The sequence below is a fragment of the Parasteatoda tepidariorum genome, chromosome 9 (genome assembly GCF_982258835.1).
Source record: "Parasteatoda tepidariorum strain Cologne lab strain chromosome 9, Ptep-v5.0, whole genome shotgun sequence".
Lineage (NCBI taxonomy): Eukaryota > Metazoa > Arthropoda > Arachnida > Araneae > Theridiidae > Parasteatoda > Parasteatoda tepidariorum.
In genome coordinates this window covers 45383098-45402956 of record NC_141763.1, presented here as the reverse complement: position 1 = coordinate 45402956, position 19859 = coordinate 45383098, and the positions used below count along the sequence as shown (strand labels likewise).

General features: G+C 28.6%; 1 protein-coding gene across 4 annotated transcripts in view; it reads left to right on the top strand.

Annotated features, from left to right (window-relative positions):
* Positions 1-2084: 2084 nt before the first annotated feature.
* Positions 2085-19859, top strand: part of LOC107456150 (amine oxidase [flavin-containing]) — a 38105-nt gene continuing 20330 nt past the window's right edge. Inside the window, exons 1-6 of one of the 4 annotated variants that reach the window (XR_015429199.1) lie at positions 2085-2769; positions 7474-7568; positions 9416-9553; positions 11135-11242; positions 14171-14262; positions 15879-16020. Coding sequence is in view for 2 of the 4 variants with exons in the window: in XM_071186159.2 (XP_071042260.2) it covers positions 2730-2769; positions 7474-7568; positions 9416-9553; positions 11135-11242; positions 14171-14262; positions 15879-16020 (615 nt within the window). In the remaining 2 variants the exon portion in view is untranslated. The remainder of the gene's footprint in view (positions 2770-7473; positions 7569-9415; positions 9554-11134; positions 11243-14170; positions 14263-15878; positions 16021-19859) is intronic. The other 3 variants (XR_011637882.2, XM_071186159.2, XM_087151707.1) reach the window with 3 other exon arrangements.

Here is a 19859-nt window from a genome sequence, read left to right as displayed (position 1 = left end):
TCATTCTTTGTTGAGTGGAGAGCGAAGAGTGTTGTCTACTCCATGAGCGATCAGTCTTTCTCGCTGGGAAAATCTTGCAAAAAATCCGAAAATGTCTGTATTTAGGGAAAAGAGGGAAATCTTAGATATTACTATTGGTTTAAGAAATAGGTCGAGTTATTCTCATGAAGATTAAAGGGAAAAATGTCTTTATTTAAATTTATGCATACTTGGGCCAAAAACAGATTTAAGAACAGGATGTGGCCTTTAAAAGTGTGAGAAAGCATTTCGATTTGAATAATTAATAGGATTAAGTTTTATAGTGAAGAACTAACGTAAAAAGATTAATAGTAGCTTTTTATGTTACATTCCCCCTCTCCAAAAAATTTTAAAATTAAAAATTTTAAAAATTATTCTTTTGCAAAACTTTCCCTGTTATGACGCAATGAAAATGAAAAAAAAATATTTGTGATATCAACAAGATATAAAGTAACATGAATTATAAAAAGTACACATTTGTACACAATTTAAAATTTTTTTCATAAAGTGTTCGAGGAAGAAAAAAAATTTGAAGTAGCGCTACCATCAAATTGAAGTGTTAGATCTTCATTTTCAATAGTTTTTATGATTTAAGTTTTTTCAGTCCCTTGAAAATCACAATAAATAAAGTTATTCCTCATGCAAACGCAATTTAAGTAAACTTTTCACTTAGATAAGAAAATCTATAAAAGTTTTCTAAAAAATGCAAATATTGAAACACATGAAAGATAAAAAATATGAAAATACAAGTGATATGAGATATAAAAATACAAATTGACTTTTTTTGTCAAAAAAATTTCAATCTGAAATTTGTATTCAGGATGGTATACATTGAAAATAAAATGTAAAAAAAAAATTTGACACAATGGTCGTTATTCTAAAGTTTATGACTTCAGTATTTTTATTCGTGATATAATTTCAGTTTGTCAGATGGGTGGTACCTTCGCAATTTTGATATCTGAACTATTTCTGTATTTTCTTTATTATGAATATTCTTTTTATTTATTTTATAATTAACATCAGAAATTTTTTCAAGAATTATATATGGACCGGAAAAAGTTGGGGTAAGTTTCCTAGTATTGGGGTATTTAAAATCTTCATATATTACTGTATCATTAGGGGGAAATTTCTCATGATATTGTTTAGTTCTTTCAACTGCACTTTTTCTCGCTTCTTCTATTGTGGATAAATTTCTTCGGATAAAGGATGATTAAATGGGACAGTACCAAGCATTAAATAAGATGGTGGAAATTTAGTTACTGAATGTGGAGTTAAATTATATTCTTCGGTTACTTCTTCTAATAATTTAGGCCAAGGAATTTTTTTAAAAGAATCATTAATTTTACATTTTTAAGAAAATTTTTATAGATTTTCTTATTTTCAATGAAAAGTTTACTTTAATTGTGCTAGTATGAGGAATAACTTTATTTCTTGTGATTATCAAGAAGAGCTGAAAAAACTTCAATCACGAAAACTATTGAAAATGAAGATCTAATACTTCAATGTTTTTTTCTTCCTCGAACACTTTATGAAAAAAATCTTTTACATTGGTTACTAATGTGTATTTTTTATAATGTGTATACAAGTTACTTTATATCTTGTTGATATCACGAATATTATTATTATTTTTTTCATTTTAATTGTGTCATCATAGGGAAAGTTTTGCAGACTGATAATTTTAGAAAGTTTTAGATATTAGTTAAAAATTTTCGGCGAGGGGGGATGTAACATAAAAAGCTTCTATTTGTCTTTTTATGATAGTTCTTCACTATGAAACTTAATCCTAATTACTTATTTAAATCGAAATGCTTCCACACACTTTTAAAAGCCATACCCTGTTCTTAAATCTGTTTTTGGCCCAAGTATGCATAAATTTAAATAAAGACATTTTCCCTGCGACCTAGTTCATAAACGAATAGTAATTTTCAAGATTTACCTCTTTTCCCTAAATAGAGACATTTTCGGATTTTTTGTAAAATTTTCCCTGCCAGAAAGACTGATCGTCCATGGAATAAGCAACGCTTTTCGCTCTCCACTCAACAAAGAATGACATAATAAAAGTTACTTGCTTTCATTAAAATCCTGTGTCTGTTTTCCTGCTTGGTCCGACTGCATCATTCTACATACATATTTTTAAAGTTTGGATAGCGAAAATGTTTTCTCTTAGCATAAACTTATCCTAGCTTAGAAACTTATGATGTATTTGATTTTTTTACTTAATTTTCGACGAGTTTTCTAAAAACATAAATTTAAAATTGAGATTAAAGAAAAGTAAGTATACTCCAATCGGATAAACAAGGAATGGTTTTATTCAATTTTATGAACATAACCTCAAATAATCTGATGTAAAGTATTCTAACCTAATGTTGGGTACACCGTCTTAATTCACTTTCCCTACATCCCCAAAATGAAAAAAAAAAAAAAAAAACAAAAAAAAAACAAAAAACAAATCAAAACCACTTCTGATCGTGAACTAATCAATCATGAATTCATAAAGCGATGAAAATCTCGGATGAAAAGCTGAAGTCAATTGAAATAACCCGATTACGAAGAAAAATGAGATTTCATCAATTTTCATCAATCTTAACGACATTTATTATAGTATTAGGAAATCTTGTGACATCATTAAATAGTAATATGCGTTTGATATAGTTTATTCGAACGTTCATGTTTTACTTGCTTTCCATGCTTACTCTTAAAATAATTAAACAATGGATTCCCAAGTCATCGTTGTTGGAGGAGGGTTAAGCGGTTAGTTTATCATTCTTTCAGTATATTTTGTACATAGTTTGGCTTAATAATGCTTGATAAATTTGTATTTAATTTTGCTTTATACCTGGGCCTTAGCAAGTTAATTTTGAAAACATATAGTTTCCTTCTTTTCTCGCATCTTTATGTATATCATTTATAAATTTAAAAATTTTTAAAGTTGTAAAATTTTAATTCTTAAAATTTAAATAGTATTTTTCAATTATAACTAATGTGAAAAAGGGAAGATGTTATTAATTTGAAGTTAATCTATTCAATCATAAATTTATTTATTGTATCGCGAAAATAATTAAGCTGATGAAATTTTTTTACTAAAGATGAGTTTTGTATTTAATTTTATAAACAGCTAGACAAATGTAGTTGAAGAGTTAAAAAAAATATGTTAGTGAAATTTTTAAACAGAATTTATTTTTCTTTAATTTTATGAACAACTAGATAAGTACGGCAAGTGAAACCACCCCCTACCATATATTTTAAGAAAAATATTTTTAGCACAAATAAGTTCTTTTTATTCCAATGGAATTATAAAATTATGCATATAATAATTTTTGAAACATACATTTTAGGAATTTTATTTATATTTTTTTCACATAGTTTATATTTAGAACACTTAAAATCTGATTTCATTTGTCTGCAAAAATTCTTTACCTATATTATTTTCAGAAATTCATTTTATTAGTTTTACATAGAGGAAACATTTACATATAGTAATTTATTTATCAGAAAATTCAATAAATTGCAAAATAAAATTTTTTGTAATTAAACTTGATTACTCGGTAAATATGAAATCAAATTTTACTATTTTATTGAGATTTTTTAAGCTTACTATGTTATGCATTCATTTCGTACAATAGTAGTATTTTTCCTGTCTTTTTAAAATATAATTTATTACAAATAAAGCAACAATGGTATGAATGACAATTTTTTTACATGGTATTTCTTTATAATTTTTATAATTTCCTATTATTACAAGTGTATTAAATTAATCTGCAGGATTAAACAAATTAATTCTAAATTGTTTTCCTATTAAACAAATTAATTCTAAATTGTTTTCCTATTAAACAAATTAATTCTAAATTGTTTACATTAATTTTATAGATAAAATATTTACATTTAATAATTCGCATATCAAATCGTTCAATAAATTTTAAAATACAGTTTGCTGTATGTAAAATTTAATCCCCTTTTTAAACCCTTTTTTAAAACTTAAAACTTTTAAACTTAATCCCTTAATCCTTTTTCCAACTCCCTTCAATCCTTAAAACTTAATCCCATTAAATTTTTCTTAATGAATATTATTTTAATGTGTCATGATTATTACTTTTTCATGAATTTCGCACGATAATGTGTTGTATTTTTCATATATGTTAAAATTATATTTTAGTGCTGTTAAAGTTACTATGGTACCAATTATAGCTTAATTTTATTTTGCTTTTTACAATTTAGTCCTAGTAAGGAATCTAAGCAGTTAATGCAGTTAAGTAGTTTTTTTCTTTGAAGGTAAAAATCACATAAAATTTATCAGCACCAAATTTTGATTCTTATTTTAGTAGAGCTATCTTCATTCACGTAATGTAGAAAATATGTCTCTATACTTTATTCAAATATATTTTATTCCAGCTGCGTCAATAACGCTGATAATAACATTTGAATGTTTGATGTTTGGATGTAAAATTAAATTATATTTTGAAGTTATATGTAGATTTTGTGATTTAGAAACATATAATAAACGTATAAGAGCACACGCAATTGGAAAATAAATGATAGAAAAATATAGCATCTGATGCAATGTAGATATTGTATGCGTAAATAACTAAATAAGTTGAAAAGCCGTTAATGTGCCCACAGTGTCAATAATATTCATAATTATATTTTAATATCTTGGTGTTTGATTACGAAGCTTAGTTATATTCTGAAGTAATGTTGATGTTTTGATCTAGAGACATATAACGCGATAGACGTATAAAAACGTATAAGCGCAAACGTAATTGGAAATGAAATGATGAAAAAATATAGTATCAAATATAAACATAGTCACGCGTAAATAACAACTAAATTTTGAAACCCCTTCATGTTCCCACAGTGTCAATAATATTCATAAGTATAGTTGAATATAATGATGCTTGGATACGAAGCTTACTTATAATATGAAGTTACGTTGACTTTTTATCCTCGAAACAATACGACGATGTAAGTACAAACGTAATTAGAAACGAAATGACGGAAAAATATAGTATCTAATGTAAACCTATTACACGCGTAAATGATTGCTAAAGTTTCAAAATCCTTATAATAAATAAGAATAACCCATTAATAGAACAATTCTAGCTTTTAATGGATAATCTATTTCGCATGGATACATTAATTTTTATATAATTACAAACGAAAATCATCTCTGCTAAGGAATTCAAACAACGGTTTAAATGTTTACGATCTCTCTAGCATTATTTTATGAAATAAAATGTGAAAATCATCTGTGTTTAAATTACCAGAATGGCCCAGAAAAAATAAATATAAAAAGCCACTAAAACTCGAAAAATCATGCTTCCACAAATAGGAGCAACAGTGTCCCGTCCTGACCCTAATGCGACAAGAGACTCATTTTTATGTGATCATTATTGCAGGTAAGACAGGCAGCAACTCGTCCATGAGGTACAATTTAATACTTTGAGCAATACTGTCTAAGTCAACGAAGTTACTACAAAACAATTTGCATTATTTTTTTTTCAAAAGACGGGAGAGATAAGAATCGATAAAATAATAAATGTTCCTTAGAGCTTTGACCATCTCAACTTCATTACAGTCGGGGTATTTTTATTGCTTTTCTTTTGGGTACTTTAAAATTAAATATCTAATCTCATTTCACTTTTATACACTGTAAGAATTCATATTAAATTACAGTAAAATAATCAGCAACAACATGTCCATCCAATTAACAGTAAAATTTACGGTAAAGAATATTTTTTACCTTACCTTATCATATATTCATGCTTTTGAAACCGTATTAGTTGTAAACGTTTACAAAACCGTAAGGTTTTGGAACCATTTACAACAAATATGGTTATAAGACTATGAATACAAAACTGAACGGTGTTTTAACCATTTACAACTAGCATGGTTTCAAAACCTTTACTGCACATTGCAGTTAGGCTTTTCGTTAGGTAAAGGGCATTGCAGAGTACAGGACACAAATTGGGGAGTGTAGGACACTGGAGACTCTTCATGTGTTGAATGGAACAGAGGTAATTGTGGTATCACGTTGCGACTCAAACCCCCGTTCTCCCGGTCACGAGACTGACAGATTAACCCTCTCGACTATATATAGAAAGCTGTGAGGAACTGAGTTGCTTTATTAGATGGGATTAGTTGATGCGATAAAATTCTGGTTATTTAACCAAATTAGACGAAAACGGTTATTAAAATTTTTTTCTCACAGTTAAAAAATTAAATACCATCCTTTTTATGGTTTTTTGACCGTTTTGTTTGAATATGATGAAATAACAATTAAAAAAATTTTTAATTAACAATTTTTTCCGAGAAATTTCAAACAGTGTAAATGTCGTAAGTGAAAAGATTTCATACTAGGTGAAAATGACTAAGAAAGGTGAACATTGTTACAGATGGCATCAAATTTTGTCTGAAGCTAGAGTGTCCTTAAATGGGTCTTGCGGACTGCTTTGCTTTGAAAATCGAAAACTTTTTATTAAAATTTGATGCGTCAAAAATAGGCACGAGTACGTAAGAGACGTCGGATTTTATTTTAAGACAAAATGACTAAAATCGAACAGCGTGACTGCAGCAAAATTTGTCTAAAGTTTGTGGGAGCAATTTTGTCTAAAGCTTGCAAATTTTGTCAAGTGATTCTTTTGATATGAGTATCCCTAAGCTATAAATAAAACTTGATGCCCTATCATTTAGCGAGCACTGAAAAAAGGTATGGTCAAAACAATCAGAATATGGTAATACAGAATACGTGATTATGGGTCTATGGGAACACCAAAAAACTCAGCAATTTCTACCGAAGAGGTTTAGTAATGTTGGTTGAATTTACACCAAAATATGGATTTTTTAAAAAGTGATTAAATTTTGCGAATGTGGTAAAACTTGGTAATTTTATAATGATGTCTTAGAGCATTGCACAAAAACCATTTTTTTGGTTACATTTACTTTTCTGTTCCGTATTTTTTTTACAAAATGTGTGGTAATAACTATAAATTTAAAAAGCAATATTTCTAGAAAAGCGATATCATATGAACGAAAAATTATCAAAACAATGAATAAATACTGTATATTTTGGTTCCTATTATCAGAATTAAGTTTTGTTTATAGCAAAAATATCATTAACAAACGGTACTGTAATTTTACCAGAATCTTTTCTCTCCGTGTGTAGAATTAAAAGATGTTGGATTTTAATTTAAGGTAAAATGACTGAACTAAATGAAGTTCTTGACTTTTGGTCAAAAATTAATGGGTCATCAATTAACATATTATGCTCTATTGATTAGTAATGTTTGGCATAAAATTAAGATAATAGGGATAAATTTATTAATTGAAATTTCATGCAATTATGTAATTGTGCCACTTAAAATGCAATTGATGCAATTGTGACACTTAAAAATTAAAAATATTATTTTTTTGTATAATCTGTTTTTTAAAAATTAGGTATCATTTTTCTCTTCTTTTTAGGCTTAAGTGCTTCTAAATGGTTAAAGGAATCAGGAGTCAGTGTTATTCTCCTGGAAGCGAGAGATCGAGTTGGAGGCCGAACATTAACAAAATTTGTAAATAGTTTTCAAGTTTTCAGTACTTTGCATAAATAAAACGTACTTGTTCAATTGGGTACTTCAATTATTTCAATATCAAGTTCTCAGTGATAATTTGTTCTCTCAGAAATCTGCGTAATAAAAGTAGTTATTGCGTGTGAATGAGAACATGTTAAGAAAAAAAAGAGGTTGTTAGCAAAAGCGCAACTAATATCTCGTTAAAGTGTGACTAACGAAATTTAAATTTTAAATTAGTAGAACTCTGAGAAAATTTTGTCGGAAAATATAAATTATTGATTAGCAGAAGACTCACATGCCTGCATAAAGCTTTATGAATTCCAAAAAATCCTAATTATTTTTACTTTTTAATTAGAAATCTGTTAAATTAGGAGGATATTAAAAGTTGTTAAATAATTTAACAGGTTAGTCTAAGAATATTATCAATACCCCGTCATAAGTTCATCCAAAAATGGAAAGATTACCAGTACGAAGTTTATACAGTTTAGTCAGAGAATATGATCAGACAAATATACCAATAACCAGATCCATTACCAGATGGGTAACCAGAAAATAAAATTTTTTATGCTCCATTTAAAGTCCTGATGCGTCAACTTTATACATTCTCTTCATTTTTTGCCACAGGCTATGGTTAAATAAGTTAAAAGCTGTTGTTAAACCATGTGAGGTAATATGATTAATAATTTGATTAAAATAAAGCATATATATAAATAAGTTAAATATTATGATTATATACCAATAACCATATAAAAAATAGCAAGCATTAGTTGAATAGTGATGCAACTTCACTTTTGTTTATTTTGAGATACTGACACTTAAAGTTCAATGATATGAATGATATGGGTGTATGCTAGTTTTTAAATAAAATCGAAATAACTTGAATAAACATGAAATAGTTGTTCATTTTTAAATAAATATTTTAATATATATTTTCTAATATATATAGTTAATAATATATTTTTAAATAAACAATTTTTAAATCAAGGGGAGTTGTGCCACTATTAAAAGAGTGCCTTCATATGTTAGCGTGATATAAATATTTATCTATTTTTTTTAAAATCAAATTATCAATAAGAGAACGCGATACTAATTGTGAAATAGTTCATGACCACCATAAATTAAAAATTTAAAGTATAAAAAATGAGTTCAGATAAATCATGTTTAAACTAAGAGCTTACAAACACCGAAACTTTTTTTTTCAAAATAATAATTTGCAAACTAATTATGACAGGATTTATTTTTTCCTCCTATGAGTGTCATGGGAGCCCAATTTTTGAGGGTTTGAAATAAAATTGCACAGTTATAATAGTTCTCTAAATTTCATGCACAAGTAAAAAAAAAATTTGAATGTGGTAAATACCTGCAAAAGGAATGATTATTTTACTTTTATCTCTTTCATATTTTTAGTTTTAAGAAACTTAAATCGATGATTATTCAGGAAAATTTAGTTTATTGGTCTGAAATATTTAGGACTCTTAGAGATTTCTAATTATTGAGGGTGAAATATAACTGCCATCCCTCAGAGCAAACGTAACCTCCCATGTCATTTTTATAATAGCAGCTAATCGTGCCATAATTTGTTTTCAATTTCATATTTTGAAACAAAATTAGCAGTTGAAACTTTACAGTTTATTCTAGGCTTATCTGAACATATTTTTTATATTTTTAATTTGAAATCATTACTGTGTTTCGAAAAATAATATATCATTGATTCGCCTGCGCTATAGTGACTTTTTAAGAATTTCGAGTGGCAATTTGTTTCCTAACGTAGAATTAAATCTAAATATTTTTTTTTCACAAGACTTCACCTACATATTTGATTATTTACTCCCGTTTTATCTTTTCAGGATCCAAAAGTTGATTATGTGGATATGGGAGGAGCATATGTTGGACCTACTCAAAATCGATTACTAAGAATGGCGAAAGAATTCGGGATAGAAAACTATAAAGTCAATGAAAAAGAAGATTTACTGCATTACAGCAATGTGAGTTTTTCTTCGTTGATAATGAAACAGGCAATCTAATTTGAATGTTTTACAGATAAAAATAGAGAATCAAAGTTATTGCGTTTTTTCAGCATTTTGAATTTTTTTTTGTATCAGGTAAATAATGTGAAACGCTTGAACTTCCAGAGGAAACTACTACTGATCCAGAAACTTAAAAACTGTAGTTTTTAAAAAAAAAATTATTTTATTAACTAGGGGGAGCAGCCGTAATCGCGGCGCTCACCAACTCCTGGAACAGCTATCGCTGTAATTTTCAGCTTGATTTACTATTCGAACTCGCTCTAGCCGGCCAGGTGACCGAGCGGTTAGCGTGCCTGACTGCTAAGCCATAGGCTACGGGTTCGAATCCCGTTTTGGGCATGGATGTTCCTCTCTCTCTTTGTGCTGTTCTCTGTTGTGTGTGTATGATGTGTGAATGTGGCCCACCCTATAAACGGGTTTGTGGCAGTGTGGCGTGGGCAATGTTGCTCGACTCCGTGACTTTTGTTCACAGGTGCCCACTGGGTAACGCGAAATGAGCAACAATTTTGGCATAGTATAGGCAAAAAGATTCAAATTCAGCGCCTGCCATTGGAAAAAAAAAGTCGCTCTCTTCGCCAATTCGACACTAAGCCAGTTTAGTCAGCCTTTGTTTAAATTCAGGAATTCTATTTCAATGAAAATTTTAAGAATACGCAATATATAATTCATAATTTACGATTTTAAAGTATAGAAGTATTCTTACACGAATCAGTTAAATGAGTAAAAGGAGAAAGAAAGGAGCTATGACACTAAAAGTAAAGGTAAGGATTTAAAGAATCACTCCCCCCTCGATTCAGGATATTCGGAATTTCAAATTTCTCATCACCGTGATAGACCCATAGGAGAAGAGTCGCAGGCTCTTATTCGTTGGTTATATTTAAATTATCACAAAAAGTTGCTTCTATGGAATCCTACATATATAATGATTAATTATCTATAATTTCTTATATAGCAGTTACAATCTTTTCTGTGCCGGGATATCCTGGTCGGTAGGGCTGGGGCTTATGTCCGAGAGTTCATGGGTTCGAACCCCACCGGCCGAAGACCCTCCGCGTTGTAAATGGTGATTGATGCGCGTTTAATCTGTCGGGTCGTAAAGTCATCCATGTTCCCATAACAAATCAATACCTCTGGGGGTGCTGGATTGGAGATCGATCGTTCTCTGATTCAGGTCAAAATTACGATCTGTGGATGAATGAATGTATGCATGAATGGGTCTGCCCTATAAACGGGTGTGACGTATGGGTGTGGCAGAAGTCGAATTCTTCGCCATAGATGGCGCCACTAGAAGACAAGAACAATCGCACCCCTCTGCCTAAAACAGGCATACAAAAACAACAACTACAACAATCTTTTCTTTACTTCTTTAATAGTTTTATTTTTTTTAATGGCATTCTCTCATTGTTAACATTATTGAAACTTTTTTTTTATTCTTGTTTCCAAGTTGGTTAGATTTTTATTATAACAAAAAGTTACTATTTTGTTATTCTATATACATAATGCAATTTAAAAATCACTATCTTTTTATTTTACTTTCAGGGTAAACGAACTCTTTTTAAACCATGCAGTTTTCCAATACTGAGAAACCCTTTTGTTAACATGGATATCAATAATATATTTTATTTAACAGACAAAATGGGTGAAGAAGTAAGTAAAACTTTTAAAGTTCTATCTATTATTCAAACATCCAAAGCAAACGCTCGTGTAGAAATACAAATACAAATTATAAAGGATAAAATAATACATCAATTGGAACAAACATTTGTAGTGGGAAAACTTTTCAATATTGTACTCTTTAGTTTTCAAGAAAGGAAGCAAATTTAAAATCATAACATATGTGTATTTAGTTAAAGTTTTAATATGTGATGAGTTGTTTTAAGTTGTTTATTGCCATTATATAATAGTATAATTTTTCCCGATACTTAGTGGAATTCTTCTCTTGTTCGCTTCGCTCATCAACCCCCATGGTTGTTTCTTCTTAAAATGTCGATAATTTTTAGGCAAAACAAATTTTTGTAAATGAAGTGCAGCTAAGAAAATTTTGTCATGAAAATGAATTCATTATGCTATGAACATTTTGTTAATGGAAAATATTTAATTTAATGGACGAAAAAAAAATTGTAAAGGAAAAAAAACTTATTTTTGTAACGTTTTTATCACATTTGATTTGGCTGACAGATAGTTCGATGCATTTTTCAAACATCGAAAGTGAACGTTCGTGTCTTAGAAATACTGATAAAAATTATAAAGGATAAAACAATGCATCAAGTGGAACAAACACTTGTCTCAAGGAAACTTTTCAATATCATTCTCTTTGCTTTTTAAATAAAGAAACAAATGTAGTATCATATTATATGTGTATTTAGTTGAAGTTTTAATTTATCATTTTGAGTTGTTTAAGTTATTTATTGCCTTTATATAATTAATTTTATGTAATTTTAATTAAATTAATGTAATTAAGAATTAATATAATTTTTTCAGATGCTTGGTAGTATTCGCGTCCTGTTTATTGTACCCCATGATTGCTTTTAGCATTCATCATTGTTTCTTAAAAATCTCGATGTCTTTCAAGAAAAGCAATTTTTTTTAAAAAGATTAAGTATAACAAAGGAAATTTGGTCATAAAATATATTTATAAATTGAAGAACATTTAATTAAAAAACATTTATCAAACAAAGAACATTTTATACAAAAATAAAAAATATCTTTAAATCACTGTTTCCTAAAATCTTGATATTTTTCAGCGAAAATTTTTTTTTAAAATTAAGAGTACTTAAGAAAATTCGGTCACAAAAATATCGTTATAAAGTAATGAACATTTAACTAAAAGTTTTTATTAAAGAAAGAACATTTTGTAAAAAAAAAAATTTCTTTACATCACTTTTCACATATTTGAGTTTGTCGGAGGATAACAGATGAAATGACATTTTTTAAACTATTTTCTATCAAAATGGACAGTACGCAGAAAAAAAAGAAAAAGAAATGAACGGTCGACCGTGAATAAGTTTCACATTACCAATCAGATCTTCACGTTATATGATTCAAAAACGTACTATCTCCGAAGTAGCATACCTCTTTTTGACAGATTCGGATTTTTAACCTCTTAAGTATACTTTACTGGTTAGAAAAGTGCTCCACAATGTTAAGCGTATTGTTTTGCGTATTTCGCTATATCTTAAGAACTTTTTAAGCGAATCGAAATTCTTTTTTTGTGTACAATTGCAAAATTTGTTTTTTTGGATAAACAAATTTTACCATTGTAAGCAAAAAGTAGATAATTCTCTAAAAAAAGTAACTTTCAGTATATTTTATTATTTTGATAATGTTTTGTAATTTTATTTAATAACGGTAGAAAAAAATTGCATTGCAATGTAAACAAGTTTTGCATCATTTTAAAGACTAATTTTACTTGGTAAAATATAAAATTTAAGCTTAATCGGTCAAATAGTTCCTGAGAATTCGAATTTTAAAAATACGACTTCCTTAATATTCCCGAAATAATATTTTTTGAATTGATTAATCTTTGGATAAATGAATTTTAATTTCGTGAAATTTTTTTTTTAATTTGCTTAACGAGATGGGGGGAAATATGCAAAAAATAAAATTAACATTAATTAATATTAATTAAAGTTAACATTAAAATCCAAAATTTGGACTACTTTACTGACTAATCTAATTAAAAAAATCTTTATCTTTAGATGCAAAACTACTTTGCAATTGGAAATGCACACCCCAATTAGGCAATATGAAGTATTTGTACAAATGCAATAAAAGATTTGTTCCCCAGTGTAGTTTAGGACGGAAATTGATAGATAACATGTTTTTCCCTACTGGTTTTCAATTGCAATAGGTATTTTGTAAGTGTCAAAATATTTATTGTCTGATCTGTAAAAGCATTATTATAAAACAAAAAACTTATTTTTTGCTTAAAAATGAGGTTTTTAATAATCTTTCTAAATATTTAATTATTTACTAGAAATTTTATTTTCGATACTTTTGATTTTAAAACATACCAATACCAAATCATATACTTTCTAATGCCAATTCAAACAGTTTATTTTTGGATAAATGAGTTAAAAATAACAAATGGGATAAAGCTTAACAATGTTACGGCAACTCTTTACTTTTATTGTATTCAATTTCAACCGGAAAGAGATCATATAAAATAAAAATATCGAGAGTATTTTCTTTTTCCTCTTCCAAACATTGGATATATACAGTGATTGTTTGAAGCGAAAAAAAATAACAAAACGCTTTTAAAGAAGTAATGAAAGTTAAATAAATTGCAGCCAGTAAGAAAAAAATTCTTATGTTGTGTCCACAAATTTCAACTTTGTGTTTCTGTGGGCTGCAGAGTTTCCAGCGTGGTAATTATTGAAGGTTAAAAGAAATTTCTCGTACTCTTTGCGCATGTTTTTTCTATATCTCCACATTTTCAAATTTCTAAGTCTTATATCTTTTGCGTAACTTATCAAAATGTAACGTAAAGTTTAACACCTGAAACAGCTACGAATTTCATAACTTTTTCAACACGGAGTGTCATCTAAAATCATAGTTTATAAATCCCCCTCACAGATTCCTGCTGAAGCCCCATGGAATGCTCCCCATGCAGAGGAATGGGATAGAAAAACATACAAAGCCTGGCTCCAGGAAACTTGTTGGACGAAGTATTGACAATTTTTTTAGTTGATATTTTGAAATTATTTTTATAATCTTACTGTTTCCTTGAAGATGGGTCATCATAAAATTTCTAGTTGGTAAAATATTAATAACAATAAAATAAAACACAAAGCATACTCTTTTTTTTAATACTCACATTGTTGTGTAGAATAAAAAATGTATAGGATTTCAGATTCTGAGTTTTTTTGGTATATTTAGGAAACTATTCAGTTTGATTAAAAATTAAAGTGAACTTTAACGTCTTCCGTTTCTCTGCCGATATGTAGAAGACATCAAATTCCACGGCAACGACATTTCTAAAGTCGGTTTGCTCTTAAAATGTCTTAAAGAGGGGTACGTTTTTTTTAAAAGCTTTTTCAATTTCAATATGCTAAGTTCACATTCCCTAAAAAATGTATGTAAGCATTATTGTACCTAATTATAAATTTAGATGCGAGTTTTATAATTATTGAATTTAGGGAACCGTGTTCGAATCCCAGAGATGGTCGATACGAATCCGCATCCGACTTGCACCGATCACAGTGCTGACGTGAAATGTTCTCAGTTGTAGACGGATCCCTGGTTATAGTCCCTTTGCCGTCGGGCTAACCTTGGGAGGTTCTCGTCATCTGCCTCTCCTATCAACGCAAATGCAGGTTAGTTCTATCAAAAAGTCCTTCACGAAAGCAAATTTCTCCCATTACTTGATCCAGGAGTTCCCTTGTCTTCTGGATTGGGTTAAAAATTACAAGGCTACGAAGTTGAACAGTAAAAGTCGTAAGCCCAAAAAATTGGATCGGCTGTTCACGACGGTTATAAAATAAGATAAAATTAATATGTTTAAATTGGATCCAAGCAATGGACATTTAGACATGCTACGTGAGTATTGTGTCATTAAATGAAAAGTTTCTTAAAGGTTACTTCCGCACAGTGCTAATTGTTCGATGTTCACTTACTAATGCATACAAAGCTCCAAGCTTATAGGTCATCTTTAAATTTTAATGTTAGTGTATTATTATAAAGTTATCGATTTATTTTTTAAATCTGAAGTAAAAAAATTAAAAAAATTACAAAACAAATTAAAATAAAAAATCAAAAAGTACGTAAAATAATTTTCTAAGTCATAAAAAAAGAAAAAAAAGCATAAAATGTATTTATAAATCTTAAAAAATAATAAACAAATTAGCAAAATAATGTATAAAGTAAAATTATGAAAAATTACAAAAGAAATCTATAAAAATTTATGGCATTAATCCTCCTAAATTATATAAATAATTTATATAAATTCATAGAAAAAAATTACAAAAAATTATAAAATAAATCCACAAAATAATTGATAAAATATAATAAAATAAATTTACCAGAAACCTAATTAAATAAATTTATAAAAAAATATAAAAATGTATGTATGAAATGTTACAAAAATCCGTAAAAAATTATAATTAAATCTGTAAAAATTTTTTAAACTAAGTCTATGAAAAAAAATAATAAAAGTAAATTTACAAAAAAATAATTAAATAAATTTACAAAATATTATAAAATATACAAAAAATTCAAAAAAAAAAATCGCTTTTTATTTTTAGCCAAATTTGAATGATTAACTAAATTATATTATTCGTAACAGGGGATCTTTAGAATTCTTCAATCACATCATGAATGAATTGATTACTTCTGAGCACTACGAAGCTTCTCTATTAGGCTTCCTTTGGTATATAAAACAATGTGGAGGAAGCAAGAGAATCCTTTCTACTACAAATGGTGGACAGGTTGGTTTAACAATTCTTGTATTTTTCGAGTTCTGTAGAATAATATTCAATATTGAAATAAATTTGCTTTAAGCAAGGAAATTTTATTTTTGTGATATACACTGTTAGAATTTTCATTCTAAAACTATGTTGAAATAACCGGCAGCAGTCCATCCCATGCAATTAACCGTAATGCAATTAACCGTAATCCCATGCAATTAACAAATCCCATGCAATTAACCATGCAATTTTGAAAGTAAGTGTACGGTAAAGAATATTTTTTACCTTTACTGTTCTAACACCGTTTACAACTAATAAGAATAAAACCGTGAATACAAACGTTAATTTTACCATTTACAGCTAGCATGGTTTCAAGACTGTAAAAAAGGGAATTTAACTGGACATTGGTGATAGTTTAGCAGCTTTATGGTGCTGCCATTTATAAGTGGTTGAGGGTATCGTATTCTAAAAGCTCAGAGTCACAAAAGGCGAGTGCAGGATACCGAGAACTCGTCAAATAGTAGAGGAAAAGGTGGATTATTGTGGAGTCAAAGCTGGGACTCGGACTCCCTTCTGTGAGTCATTAGATTAGCCCTCTCGGCTAATCTAATGACTCACAATCTATGCACTCTCCTACAGAAAACTAAGTGGCTTCATTAGGTGAGTCTAGTTGGCGCGATAAAATTCTGGCTGTTTAGCTGTATTAGGTGATGGCAGTTAATAAACGGTTTTTCTCACAACTTGAATATCATCTTATTTATGCTTATTTGACTGTTTTGTTTAAATATGGTAAAATAAAAATTAAAATAAAATGTTATTGACCCATTTTTTCAAAAAAACTTCTAAATGTGTATAAACAAGTACATGATGTTGATAGGAAAGCATGGAATGTTTCAAAACCTATACTTTTCAGGCAATTTTTTTAATTTTTCTGTTTTATTTGTAAACGCTTTCTACTTTATATTTCTGCTTTAATTTTTGAAAACAAATTCATCATAGAAATTAGTTTGGTTCAGACATTGAAATTTTAATTTTTTGACATTTAAACTAGACGTACCGCAAAATATAAGAAGGTATTAAACATGAAGGGAACTATCTTTTTCACATTTAAATACTAATTAAAGAAATAACCTAACATTACAAATTGAAACTTTTCTTTCCTGATCTCTAAACTATTGTAGCGTATAGTGTGTGAAACACTATTTCTCTCTATTAAAAATTTAAGTAACATTAATAGTGAAAATTTAATTTCTAGCTAGTTAAAATAGTGCAAGTGTTTTAGGGAAACATGAGAAGTTTGATAAACTTTATCTTTTTCATATTTATACATTAATTATTGTATAATATCAAATATTACAATTATTTGCTTTAAATATTGAAATTTTACTTTTAAGATTTTAAATCCATTTTATTGTGTTGTAGGGAAAACAAGGGATCTCTGGCAATATCCATTTTTTTTTCATTATTGAGCATTAATTATTGAATGAAATTTTGAATTTTGAAACTAATTAGTCTTATGCATTGAATTAAGTGCGTAGAATAGAATGAAAAAGCAGGAGAAGTTTGAAAAAGTCCATTTTTCTCATATTTAAACATTTATTTAGTGCCGACCAGCCTGTGCAGGGGTCAGGAAATTGGCCTTGCAATGGAAAGGTGGTTCTAGGTTTCGAATCCCGGGCAAGACATGGATGTCCTTTTATTCTCTGTACTATCTGTCCTTACTGTGGGAGCAACGTTGGCCCATCCAATATGGTGCCCCTGGAAAAACGGCCAACAAATCTGCCCTTCAGATGCCTGTTTGATGTGGGTCATTCTCCAGACAGGCAAAATTGTATTGAAAAAAAAAGCCCATTTATTTAGCTGATGGTCACTAGATTGCTGTTTAGTATCATACAGAATTCTTTGTTATTTTTGTTTATCATAAAATTTCCACAAAAAGCTAAACTCCAAGTTCTTTTTCCAAGAAAAGTAGTTTTCTTAAGCAAATTCTTCTGCCATTATTATATTTAGAGCATATTAACCACTTCCCAATTTTGACCGAACACCGTTGGGTTACTTGAAAAGGTGCTTTCCCTGTTTTGCCCGAACGCTGCTCGTGCGACGGATTTTTTTACCAATGATTTGTCCGAATTTTTTCTTTCCTTAGTTTACAATGTTTCTAACACATGGCTCTGGTAGTTCTGTAGCGGTATGATTGCAAAAGTTTTTGGCGATTTTCTTTTACGCTGGGAAATGCGCGAATTTTGTTTTCACTAGCTTAGTAGAAAAGCCAACTTTAATTAAAAATGCAATTTTTTTGCTCTAAATAAAAATTAAAATTATTTCATAAAATCAATAATTGTAATAGTTTTGACTCCTGATTTGAGTTTATATAATCGATTTTAACAGAAATTTGTTTCTCAATAATATGCTTATTTTTTTACCCAATTTGCCAGAAAAAAGACGCTGTTAAGCTGTTAATGTTAGAATTATATTGTTGAATTCTCTATGCAATTCTTTTAATTTAAAAACTAGTGTGCTTAATTTAGCAACTAACACCTTTCTACCTTAACTTATTTTTAAAATTTTTTACAAGCATTTATCTCGTTAAACCGAGGTTTCTTCCAGATATCTTTTTAAAAGAGAAAACTTAAAAGATTTATAACACAAGACATTTATAAAGATATATAAAAGATTTTAAATAATAATGTATAAAAATTCACAACACATTAGAAATACCAAGAAATTAACTGAAAAGCGTGTAATAATTTTTTTGTCGATAGTTCATCTTAATAATATAGACTAAATTCATTTAACGATTTCATTAAAAATTTCACCTTTAAGTGGATCCCCTATCATGTCACACAGAATAGTAACGTGATTGATGATAACTTGGTCAAGACTGCTTCTTCTTGAAATGTAATAACTCTAACCTCTAATGGAATCTCTATTATCCAAATGATGGATGAATTTACCTCCTAAAATCTATCACATAACCTCTGATGTTACTTTGAAAAAAGACCACGATGGTCTCATCTGCTCAATATATCTAGAAAATAACAGACAGCTTTTTCTTGATTTCTTTTAGTGGCTATACTAAAGATTTTATCTTCCAAGAGGGCCAGAAGCTCTTGTCATTGGCATGGTAGCAGAATTTACTGAGTCAAATTGTAGTATAATCTTCATGAATTTAAATTTTTCTGCAGCAGATAATAACGCAGTTAGACAAAGACAGTAAAAATTTATCTTCATTCACTGTATCTGAAGCAAAAGAATTAAATTTTTAGCAGATTAAAAATACACAAAAAGTTTGCTAAAATTTTTTATTTTTAATCAATATTTTTATACACTCTTAAACAAATGGAATAATTTAAATTTTAAAAAAATGGAAAAAGTCCTTATACAGCTTATAAACAAACAATTGGAGTTTATTTTTTATGTTTTTCTTGTCTGTCAAATTCTTGAATTTTCAAAATTCCACTTAATTCAGGAATATTATTTGGAATTTTTGAAAGTCATCACTTTTTTTCTGTTTATATATCGTCGCTTTGAAACTAAACCGTGGTAACTCAAAAAAGCAAGTTTTTTAGGAGAGCGATTTCAAACTCTCCGAGCTAATGATAATCGCGGCAATGCGATGACGATTTATCTGCTCTCTAAATTAACTTTATGGAACTATAAAGATAACAGGTTGTTTTTCTAAAAGGGTGACTTTTTTTTACACAAAATGACCCAAAAATCTCTTTTTTCGACTTTTTTGAGTTACAACGGTTTAGTTTCAAAGCGACGATATCTGCAGATAGGCATACGAATTTTGTTAAGGAACTGAAACAAATAATAATTGAATACGTTTAGGAATTTTAAATTATTTTTCTTTTTTA